The sequence below is a fragment of the Xenopus tropicalis genome, chromosome 1, assembly GCF_000004195.4.
Source record: "Xenopus tropicalis strain Nigerian chromosome 1, UCB_Xtro_10.0, whole genome shotgun sequence".
In the NCBI taxonomy this organism is placed as follows: Eukaryota; Metazoa; Chordata; class Amphibia; order Anura; family Pipidae; genus Xenopus; species Xenopus tropicalis.
This window is the reverse complement of record NC_030677.2, coordinates 5,103,208-5,115,935: the sequence shown is the minus strand read 5'-3', so window position 1 is coordinate 5,115,935 and position 12,728 is coordinate 5,103,208. Positions and strand designations below refer to the sequence as shown.

At 42.5% G+C, this 12,728-nt stretch overlaps 1 protein-coding gene across 1 annotated transcript; it reads left to right on the top strand.

Annotated features, from left to right (window-relative positions):
- Nucleotides 1-772: 772 nt before the first annotated feature.
- Nucleotides 773-12,028, top strand: LOC105946411 (metabotropic glutamate receptor 1; the record flags this gene model as incomplete). Its single annotated transcript, XM_018089586.2, has 5 exons — nt 773-807; nt 966-1,257; nt 1,751-2,434; nt 10,533-10,656; nt 11,322-12,028. Coding segments are annotated over exons 1-5 (1,842 nt in total), but the record flags the coding sequence as incomplete, so codon positions are not given.
- Nucleotides 12,029-12,728: the final 700 nt, after the last annotated feature.

Genomic DNA, 12,728 nt, shown 5'->3' with positions numbered 1-12,728 from the left:
TAGGGAGCACTCACAAGGGGACACTGGGTTTTATAAAAATGTGTTTAATTGCAGGGTTTACAAACAGCACAAAAGAACTATCAATGGGCAGTGAGTATAAGGGCACATATAAATACAGCCACCCTGTCAGAGAGCATTAGCTTGAGAACACATTATATGAGGATACAGCTACGTAAACAGAGGGAAATGATACATTGTGCATGGATTCCTACCAGAGAGCTCTTATCTGATCAGCTGAAGGTGATACTCTGCTTGGCAGCTGTATGGGTAACTCCCTGCAGTACTGAGCTGAGTGGGTCAGACTCACCGTGCCGCAGTCACATCACCAAGCCTGAGTATGAATACAAATACATTCAGGATGGAGATATCATCATTGGAGGAGTGTTCTCTGTGAAAAATAAAATGAAATATATTTCTAATGGGCCTGTTAGACACTTACCCCTCTGCACAGTGTGAGTGATTTTGCCTTCAAGAAAAACATGAAGGGTCAAAGAGAAAGATTTTTATTTTATTTTTTAACTTTTAAAGTTATATGGGATTCTTTATTAGAGGCAGCAGGCAAAATATACAAAATATAGCACTTTAATGTGTTCATGTTTCTGCCCTACAAGAGATGTTTTTTTCTACCCTGTCTCTTTTCTTGAACATACACTATTATTCATTTTTTTGTATTCTATCTGTTTGTTATATGTAATATAGAGGGATAATGTACTGAATACATTCAAGCTAAATGAGAGAAGTAACAGTAGGGACACGGAAATACATTGTAAAGATGACACTAAAGCTATTTGTTGCTCTGTATATTATGTAAGAAGAGCAAATTGAGGTCACATAAAGGGACAGAGCTATAGAGTTCCATTTAATGTAAAGACTTGCAGTTTCCTGCACATTTTTCACTAATAAGGTAAAAATTGTCACATGAAAATTAAACGTGCAGATCAATAATAGACAATATCTTCCCACAGGCCTTTTATAGATCTGTATCAGCAAATCCGCACCTTCCTCTTTGCTATTGATGAGATTAACAGGAACCCGGATCTGTTACCCAACATCACCCTGGGATACCGTGTATATGATTCCTGTGGGGATCCCCGTCTCGCTATAGGGAGTGCCCTGCAGATATTATCTGGCCCTGGGAATGTGGTGCCTAATTACTCCTGTAGGGGCAAAGGGGAAATTGCTGGATTTATTGGAGATCAGTCCTCACTCACATCCCTGCCTATAGCCCAGCTGCTGGGTGTATATGGATACTCACAGGTACGTTTATTAATGTGCTAATGTCACTCTGAACCTTCACAACCAAAGTTCTACATTTTTCTTTTTTATGCTGTGAGGGGCTGTGTGAGATCTACTGATACAACTGAAAGGAACCATAATGCTTTGGCTGGGGAAGAATATGTGGGGGGGACAGTGATACACAAAGTGAACAAAAATCTCAGTAAATAATTCTGAAATTCAGTCAGATATAAGCAATAATCTAACAACCCTCTGTTTATAAGCAGCGCTGGAATTTCCCATTTCTCATTGGCTAGAGAAATATTCCCTGATAAAGGGTTGTGTTTAGATACATTATTATGAGACTGGTGTCAGTGTCTCTGGGATAAAACTAAAGAGGAAAGAGAATAAAGTGTTGCCCCTCACTGTGTTCTCTAAATCCCCTTGTGCAGTCGGGTTTATGAGAGGCTGAAGGTTAATGTTGTGCCTTATAAAGGTTTTTCTTGATATAAATATGTTATTGCTTTGCTTTCAGATCAGCTATGGCGCCACAGACCCTACACTGAGTGACAGAGAGATGTTCCCATACTATTTTAGTACAGGGCTGAGTGATGATATTCAGCACATTGCTGTGGCAGAGCTGGTGGAACAGTTGGGTTGGACCTGGGTGATCATTGTGGCCCCCGATAATGACAGCGGAGAGAAGCAGAGTCGGAACCTTCAAAATGAGATCAGCAAACATGGCGCCTGTGTTGACATCATTATCTTTATTACAGAAGATGCTGACACAAATAAGAGATATTTTGAAAGAATACGAATATCAACTGCTGAGGTTATTGTCCTGTGTGGGACACCGTCTGATTCAGTACAACAATCACTATGCGCTCTGGAGTCAGTGACTCATGAAAAGACTTTGGTGGTTACATTGTCATGGGGTAAAAATAAATATGGTTCTGACTTGTTATTAAATGGCAGTTTAATGTATATCTATCCAAATAACCTAAATGAATTATTAGATGAGCAGTTCCATGATTATGTCTTATCAGTTACTGAAGACACCACATTTCTTAAAGAGCTTCTGGCACTTTATCCCTCATGCTGGGCTCAAGAGAATATTAATAAATATTATTTTAGGAACTGCACTGAGAAGAAAACTATAAAAGAACTGGAAGTTTATTTCAGGCACAATGCGGAAGTGTACAGATCAGTATATACAATGGTACATGCCCTGCACACTAAGCTCTCTGTATCTGTAACACACAGGGATAAATACCTCCCAATAAACACACATGGGGAGCAGGTAAGATGTTTAATCTGTATAGAGAATAAAACATAATGGTAATAGTATGTATTATCTTATTTATAGACAAACTGAACATTTATGAAATATACTGTTACTATTTGTTTGTGTGCCGCCATTCTGCTCTATAGAGAAACAAAAACAATGTTTGTTTTTGAACAAGTGACAATTAGCTACTGCCTTCTTATTGGTTGCTACATGTGTACATTTTTATTATACAGTATAAACCCCATTATATGTTAATTGCACTGTAACTATAATGAAGCACTGATTGGTGGACTTTGTACATTAGGATTTCAGGATCATTGGGTGAGTATTCTTGACAGTTACTGACCATGTACCCTGACTCGTGGGTGTATGTGCTGTATAGACCTATTTTACTCACAGTTATTTGTATGGATTAGTCAGTATAGACATGGAATTCAGCCAGTCCCTAGCCCCAATTTGTGGCCCATACAGCTCTCTAACCCTCCCCCCAGGGTGTATTTACCACCTACTGACACGTGGGGAAGTAACTATTACTTTACTAATCACACTGTGTCCCCCAAAGCCTCACTAGTGAGTTGGATCTCTATTCAACAAAGTGACCGCTGCAGAAATCCCAAACAGTGTGATTAGAATGATAGAGCCGCCAATATGCTGCAGTCTGTTCATTGGATAAGGGGCCCAGGGGGGGTATTATCATGGTTCCCTGCCCCGACTTGCCCACTGAATTGTGCTAAGGAAAGCGACCAGCATGGCTTGGCAAGTATTCCCTGTTCATCATCTTAACTTTATTGTATTTAGTTCAGTTGTTATTACATGTATATATATCCGTTACACCCTAACCTGGTATGGTATTGGGGGGAAAGGGGGTGGTTTATAGGAATTCCAGGTTAGATGGCTGGCACTTTGGTGCTGCACAGTCAGAAATATAGCGTTTGCCTTTACACCTTCTGCCCCAATTTCTCCCCATGTATAATGAGCATTAGAGGGGTAATTAGAAGGTAACAGGCTCCTCAGCAACATCATTGTGGGGCACCTTAAACTTAGAAATTAGTTTTTAAATTAAACTTTTTGTTTTAATGTCCCATTGGATCCCCTATATATTCTGCCCCCCCATCTATAGTAGGGTCCACTTGTTCTGTATATACACAGCTCATACACGGAAATCTCAGTGCAACCAAGTCCCTGCCAAGTCTGCCTGAAAGAGGGGATATTTTATTTGAAGCTTTTATAGGGAGGTAATGCTGGGTCCCTGCACTTACCCCCCTCCTGCTGCTGTTCCCTATAGGGGAGCTGGCACTGAGACTGTGTCTGTCTCTTGTGAGCTGATGCCTAGCAACAAGCTGAACAGCAAGCTCAGGGCTGCAGGAAGTTGCAAAGCAGCCTGGGAGCCACCAACAGGAAAAGGAAGCTGGAAAGCCTGGCAGAGGAAGTCAGTGGGAGGAGAAAGAAAGTTCCAGAGCTCCAGAAGTTGCATGTGGGCTCAGAGAGAGGAGCAGCACAAGGAGAAGCTGGCCTTTGGCACAGGCTGGTACAGGGAAGGCAGATCCTCTACCTGGAGAGACAGAGATCCTGTGGAGACTTGTTCCCTCCCATTATCACTCTTGCCCCATTGCACCTAGCTGACAAAAGACGCAATGACACCATTGTGTATGGGTGGAGTTCGGCCACAGCTTTATTGTATAATACAACCTCCAAAATTAGTCCTTGCCGTGTAAATTCAACTTTTCCAAACATCTTAAACCATTTTTTAACGAATGCAGTGGGCATGTAGAAGCCATAAGACAACATCAGAACTTAAATGGCCAAGGACTACCCCCCGCCATTTGCTGTGACAAAACACAAATTTATATTGATATGATAACTTTTTTTTTCTATAAACTTAAAACAGGGAGGGTGGGAGGGGGATGCTGCTCGGTGGAATCTGGAAGCAGAGTGGCAGCAGCAGCGCGGGAATGCAGGCACAGAGGAGGGAGGAGGAGCCAGCAAGGGAGGGCTGCCCTTTCCTGACTGCACTGGCTGGGTAAGTTAACCCCTTACAAGCAGAGGGAACTGGGCCACAGCTGGCTCCACAGTCCCTCCGAGCTTTTATTATTTATTTCAGCACTCTCTATCCTGTGAGGATTCCTGACTGGGGGAACAAACACCTGCAGGGGGAGCCCATCTGAGTAGCTAAAGGGGCTAGTAGTCTCACTGCATGTCTGTAGGTGCTGGAGTCGCCTGCAGGGGGAGCCCATCTGAGTAGCTAAAGGGGCTGGTAGTTGCACTGCATGTCTGTAGGTGCCGGACTCACCTGCAGGGGGAGCCCATCTGAGTAGCTAAAGGGGCTGGTAGTTGCACTGCATGTTTGTAGGTGCCAGACTCGACTGCAGGGGGAGCCCATCTGAGTAACTAAAGGGGCTGGTAGTTGCACTGCAGGTCTGTAGGTGCCGGACTCACCTGCAGGGGGAGCCCATCTGAGTAACTAAAGGGGCTGGTATATGCAAAAGGGCTCCAAATGCACCGGACACAGCGGCTTGCTTAAAACTCGATTTTTATTACTCCATTTAAAAACAATACGCCTGACGCGTTTCGTGTAAATATACACTTAATCATAGGCCTATGATTAAGTGTATATTTACACGAAACGCGTCAGGCGTATTGTTTTTAAATGGAGTAATAAAAATCGAGTTTTAAGCAAGCCACTGTGTCCGGTGCATTTGGAGCCCTTTTGCATATGCGTGATTTCGCCTTCCCCAGCTACAGGTTCGGGGCTCTGAGCACCTGAACCACTTCTGAACAACGGTGAGTTCTTTGCATTTAGGATTTCACATTGTGAGAGCTGATATGATGGTGTTGGGAATTTGACCTGGATCAACTGTGAGACAGATCCGGGGTTTATACACCCGGATCTCTCTTTTGTATTTGGTACATTTTATTTACTTGATTTCCTGACATTTGAGACATTTAGGTTAAATTAATTGAGCCATTTCTAAGTTTTGGTTACTACCATTTCTTAGTTTGTAGTTTAAAGGGGCTGGTAGTTGCACTGCAGGTCTGTAGGTGCCGGACTCGCCTGCAGGGGGAGCCCATCTGAGTAGCTAAAGGGGCTGGTAGTTGCACTGCGTGTCTGTAAGTGCCGGACTCACCTGAAGTTTCTGTGTGAAGCACCCACAGAGATCCCTGGAGTGAGTATAATTAAAGTGACAGTACTAAAGGAGCGCTTGAAGATTTACAGTATATAGACTGTTCCCTTTGGACTGAGCTAAAGGACCTTAGTCCATGCACTGGCAGGGGTAGTTTGTAAGGCCCTTATTGCCACTTTGATAGGAGTGTTATGTGTATTAGTTTCCCCTTTATTTCAGATAAATGTTATTTTATTATCAAGTCCTGTGTGTGCATTATTATTGTTCCTAGTGGGGCCCCCGTAGGTGCACTCCCAGATCCCACTAGGGGGCCTGCGCTAATAAGTACTAGGTACCCAGTCTCTCCCAATACCACTGCCGAGTGATTCAGGTTTGTCCCGTGCCATCAGGTAAGCACCACTCGGGAGTGTAACACTGTCAGTGCCCTCAGGTAAGTGCCACTCGGGGAGTGTAACACTGTCAGTGCCATCAGGTAAGTGCCACTCGGGGAGTGTAACACTGTCAGTGCCATCAGGTAGGCGCCACTCGGGGAGTATAACACTGTCAGTGCCATCAGGTAAGCGCCACACGGGGAGTGTAACACTGTCAGTGCCATCAGGTAAGTGCCACTCGGGGAGTATAACACTGTCAGTGCCATCAGGTAAGCGCCACTCGGGGAGTGTAACACTGTCAGTGCCATCAGGTAAGTGCCACTCGGGGAGTGTAACCCTGTCAGTGCCCTCAGGTAAGTGCCACACGTGGAGTGTAACACTGTCAGTGCCATCAGGTAGGCGCCACTCGGGGAGTGTAACACTGTCAGTGCCCTCAGGTAAGCGCCACTCGGGGAGTGTAACACTGTCAGTGCCCTCAGGTAAGCGCCACTCGGGGAGTGTAACACTGTCAGTGCCCTCAGGTAAGCGCCACTCGGGGAGTGTAACCCTGTCAGTGCCCTCAGGTAAGCGCCACTCGGGGAGTGTGACACTGTCAGTGCCCTCAGGTAAGCGCCACTCGGGGAGTGTAACACTGTTAGTGCCATCAGGTAGGCGCCACTCAGGGAGTGTAACACTGTCATTGCCATCAGGTAGGCGCCACTCGGGGAGTGTAACACTGTCATTGCCATCAGGTAGGCGCCACTCGGGGAGTGTAACACTGTCAGTGCCCTCAGGTAAGCGCCACTCGGGGAGTGTAACACTGTCAGTGCCATCAGGTAGGCGCCACTCGGGGAGTGTAACACTGTCATTGCCATCAGGTAGGCGCCACTCGGGGAGTGTAACACTGTCAGTGCCCTCAGGTAAGCGCCACTCGGGGAGTGTAACACTGTCAGTGCCCTCAGGTAAGCGCCACTCGGGGAGTGTAACACTGTCAGTGCCATCAGGTAAGCGCCACTCGGGGAGTGTAACACTGTCAGTGCCATCAGGTAAGCGCCACTCGGGGAGTGTAACACTGTCAGTGCCCTCAGGTAAGCGCCACTCGGGGAGTGTAACCCTGTCAGTGCCATCAGGTAAGCGCCACTCGGGGAGTGTAACACTGTCAGTGCCCTCAGGTAAGCGCCACTTGGGGAGTGTAACACTGTCAGTGCCCTCAGGTAAGCGCCACTCGGGGAGTGTAACACTGTCAGTGCCCTCAGGTAAGCGCCACTCGGGGAGTGTAACACTGTCAGTGCCCTCAGGTAAGCGCCACTCAGGGAGTGTAACACTGTCAGTGCCAGAAGTGGTGAAGAAAGGGTTACGTGAATCTTGTGATAAATTACAACCATGCAACACTTTTTGCCATTATGCTCCTAGTTGATAATATTATATATATATTATATAGGTATATCTTAGCAGTTTAACCCAGAGCAGTGTATACTTTATTCATAATAGTCCATGGGGAGGCTTTGTGAATTTTAGTGGTTTTATTTTCAGTTCAAATAAACTGTAAATTGTACCAAACTCAAATCTTTGCTTATTTATTAAAAATATTCAAATCTATAAATATCGGTCAAATCAAACTGGGGAAAAACGCAAATGTATTAAATTTGCATTCTACTCATCATTTTCAATGGGCTTACAAACTCTCAAAAAAACTTTCAAGCTTTTAGATGCTTTTAGAGTTACATTCAGGTTTTTTGCAATTAAATAATAATCAAAAATGTGAGTTTTGGCAGTTCGAGTTCAAATTCATAAGTTTTAGATAAAAAAAAACTGTGGTAAAAATTCAAATTCAAACGTTGCTAAATCGGCCCTCTAGAGTCAGCGTGCCTTCCCTATTGGTGCATTGTGTGCCCATCACCCAGCACTTTGTTATTTATATAAACTCCTCCTCTCAACTACAAGTCTTAAAGGGGTGAGGGAATTCTCCCTACTCTTATTATTATATACTTTTCCCACAGAACATTGATAGTGATATATACAGTAATAAAATACATAAAGGGAATAAAAATGTGCATTTGGCAATGTAATAATGTTCCCTACACAGTTTACTGCATTGTCAAAATTAATAGGGTATTGAACATTTTTAATATCTGGTTTATTTAAGTTTATTTGGACCAAACGACTTTTCCATACAGAGTTTATCCCATTCTCTGTGCCTGAGTGTAAAGGGCACAATGTGCAGCCGGTGCTGGCAAAGCTTATCCTGCCTGTGCCCAAAGAAACATTATTTGCATTGCACATTTCCTGTATAACATTGTTTAATATATATTTGGGTGTGTTATAAACATTACCTACAAATACATTTAGAAAGCTATACAGTATACAATAAATGTCATTTCAGTTCAATTGTTATTTTATATCCCCTCAACTACTGTAAATATTATGGATCCATATGGGGCACCATTAATTGTGGCGCAACAGTGAGTAAAGGCCGTAGCTGTGTCAGTAAGTCGGCGACTGAAAGACGTTTGAATTGGGAATTGTTGCAGTAGAAATGTTATTTATTTAGTTACAAAGTTTAAAAATTACTATGCAACTCTGCAACACAACTAGTCTACAAAAAAGTCAAAAGTAGGGAAAGAACTAGTAGTTCACTAGTTGAGATTGATTTTGGAAGACAAGGTAGCAAGCTGAAGGTGGTTCCTATCCAGATACTTATCTCTGATATAAAACCAGTGCTCCATGTGGCTTCATTGGCTGCAGGATCTTAAAGGACAACTAAAGTCTAAAATAGAAAATCATTAGAAATGCTGTATTTTATATACTGAACATAAACATAAACATTCTGAACTTACTGCACAAGCCCAGAGATTGAGAAGCCTAATTAAAGTAATGATTTATTCTTTCAAAGTTGTCCATAGGGGGCTGCCATTTTGTTACTTTGTTAAACCATCTTCTATAAGATCTGGCTCCTGCACATGCTCAGTTTGCTCTGGGCTGCTGTTGGGAGGCGGAGCTTAGGGAACGTAGTAAATTATCAAAACAACAGCACAAAGCCAGTGGCTGCATAAATATGCAAAAGAATCCCCCAATGAGAATCCCAGCTGATGTGAGTAAATCCGGCTCCCTGTTCTCTGTTCCTGCAATTGGAGTTGGGAGCAATAAGCACAGTTTCCCAGCACTGAACAAGTCTGTCCCTTTATCCCCATGTCTGATTCCTGTGCCATATAATGACGGGAAAATGCCATCATTATCTCTATATGTAAGGTACCAGCAAGGGGCCTGACACAGTGTTGGGAATCAGCATTCTCATTGGTCAGTTCTTTTACATTTATAATGAAGAATTCTCATTGATGAATTTTCTTGCTTCTATAATAATGTTTTTTGGCAACTTCTATAACAAAACTAGGGGGCGCAGTGGGACAGTGTTATGGTTGGTTTACATCCCCTTTATATTGTATTCATTATGCAGTTACACCGCTATATGAGAAATCTGCACTTCAGGGATCCCTGGGGAACAGAAACTCATTATAAGGAGTTCAGAGACATTCTCAGGGAATATTGGATCATAAACTGGTGTTATTTCCATGATTCGGGTATTTGTCAAAACTTTGTTGGAAAGATTGTGTTGTCAGAATCCCAACCCAAAATTCAAATTAACATCCAAGAAATAATCTGGAAGAAGAATCAGGTAGGAATGAGAATTTCCATTTCTTTCTATTCCCACTCGCCCCTCACCATTCTAATATTTCTATTTAATGGAATAAAATGACAATTCTGAACATAAAGACATTATACAGGCAGTGAGGTTTGAATGCAGAATATTAATTAAACATATTAGCACATACCTACAGTATATTAAGGGTAACACCTCTCTACTTATATTGGAGTAATTGCCCCCTAAATGCCCCAACCTCATCCAACTTCAGGGTCTCACATAAACTACACAGCCCTGACCCAGTCCTTATATACATACACATACACGCTTCTATTATATCAGCCAATGCTGCTCTTTGCAATGAGTTGTGAGGCCTCGGTTGCCCAGAAACTGATCCACGTTCCTATTTGGTACATTTGCTAAATTGCACCGGGGCAGTTACTTATTGCAGCCAATCACTTTTGGTTTGTAACTTGGTATTCTGACTAAAACATATTATTGGTTAGTTGCTAATGATAACTGCACGGCTGCATTTTCCTAGTTCTTCTCATGACGGATGCCGAGATTTTATTTAAATTCTTTTGTGACTTCTACCATTTTACCAGTTACTTATTCTAGTCTGGATATTACTGTTATTTTTTTTAATTTAGTCATACTATATTATATTAATATCCAGGGAAATTTGAATGATTTTTTTTCAAAAATCCACATGAGTTTTGGGACTTTGGGATTTCTATTTTATATCAAAATAAGTGAAAATCTTCCCTAAACCTAACGAGGCAGATTTACTAACACAGGTACTAAGTTGCACTAGCGCAGCGACCCTGCAATAATCATGCACATTACAAAGTGAAACAAAAGATCTGATTGGTTGCTATAAGTAATAGCACTAGTGCATTTTCAATTCTTCTTTACAGACTGTGAAATCCCAGTGTTCTGCAAACTGCCCTCCTGGCTCCAGAAAAATGGCGGGGAAATCAGCGGTGCCCTGCTGCTATGCCTGTGTGCCCTGCTCCCATGGGGAGATCTCTAATAGAACAGGTACTGAGTCAGAATAATAATAATAATAATAATAATAATAATAATGGGTAGGAGGTTTAGCTCTTTCCTTCTGTTGCATATTCAGTTACACACTCAGTCACTCTCATAGGTTTGTAGTTACAGACTGATCTGCATGGGGGGGGTAATTAGAACTAGAGAGAGAGGAATTACAAATAAAGGGGCTCTGGAGACATTTGGGGCATTCGAGGCAGCTGAGATCTCTCATTCAATTTCATGTTTTAAGAAATTAAAATGACTGCAATATGAAGGCAAATTGGCAATAAAAAGTTAAATGTAGTTACTAAAGAGAGTAAACTAGAAATGATATTTTAATTCCATAAACAATAACTGAGTCTGGCAAACTGGTTGGGGAAAGCAATGGGAAGGTTGGGGGCTTTGGGGCACTTTTCTTTTGTGCAAGGTGATTAAATGTATTTACAGTATTTTAGAGATAAAAAAAAGTTCACTTTTTACTTTTTTTTTGGCTTTCTGTGACTTATTTCAATAAATCTAGAGAACTGGCAGCTAGTTGTCCAACACAGTTATGCAATTAGACCACTTAGACCACTTACTGTCACTTTCCATCTCTTTCCTGCTCTCACCGTTCCACTCTCATATTAACATATATATGTGATAGAAATAATATTCTTTCACTTTTGTTACAGATATGGAAAATTGTTACAAATGTGAAGACACTGAGTGGCCAAATCAGGAGAAGACCCTGTGTATTGAGAAACAAATTGAATTTCTTTCCTATGCTGGTGATCCCCTAACTCTAATCTCTATTATTTCATCTGTAATCCTTTTTATAATAGCAGCAGTTATACTGGGAATCTTTATTTCATTCCGAGACACCCCAGTAGTGAGAGCCAATAATCACACTCTGAGCTTTATTCTCCTTGTCTCCATCAAGCTGAGCTTCCTCTCTGTGTTTCTGTTCCTCGGTCGCCCTGTGGATATAACCTGCATGCTCCGGCAAACCTCCTTTGGGATCACCTTCTCCATAGCTGTGTCTTGTGTCCTGGCCAAGACTCTCATGGTTTCCATTGCATTCAAAGCCACCAAGCCTGGGAGTCCCTGGAGAAAATGGGTTGGGGTAAAACTGGCAAATGGCCTTGTTTTTATTTGCTCATTAATTCAGTTTCTGATTAGTGTTATCTGGTTGGTCATTGCACCCCCTTATGTGGAGCACAACACACATTCTGAACCTGGAAAAATCATCATTCAGTGCAATGAGAGCTCAGTAGTTGCCTTCTATATTGTCCTCTCCTACATGGGACTGTTGGCATCTGTGAGCTTCATTGTAGCTTTCTTGGCTCGGAGCTTACCGGACAGTTTTAATGAGGCCAAGTACATCACTTTCAGCATGCTGCTCTTCTGCAGTGTTTGGATCACAATGATCCCGGCCTATCTGAGCACCAAAGGCAAATACATGGTGGCAGTGGAAATATTTGCCATCATCTCTTGATCCTGTGGCCTTCTCTTCTGTATATTCCTACCCAAATGTTACATTATTTTATTCAAACCAGAGATGAACTCAAAACAATATTTGTTGGGAAAATGTAATACATAAAAGCTTATTTAACAAGCAGGGTACAAAGTGAATTTGTTTCCTGTACCAGATTTCTGCATTGCTACAGCACATTTTATAGCACAGAGATCTGCTTCTTCCCCATGAATCCCCTCCCCCTGTCCCACCCACCCATCCTCTGGGTTAGGGAGCGCCAGTGGTTGTACCAAGCTATGGAGCGATTTCCTTATGGCCGGCTCTATGGCCGGGGGTAAATACAAGGCTAAGTTGCTCCCACTCTCTCGCTGCCCCTGGGTATTTAATGTGGGCTGTCGTAATAAGTTGGACAGCACTGAGTTAGGGCAACTCAATTCTGTTTGTTTAAATGTGTTAGTAGTGAGTAAACTCAGCAGCTCAACATTTGAGGGTACTTTAAAGCTAGTAGGACAAACTTGGGGCATGGCTAAGGGTATCCTTGCAAAATTATTGTACGTTGATTGAATCCTTGTAAAAGGATCTGTAAATTGGCAGTAAATATTCCATGTTCTCTCTGTACTCTCCC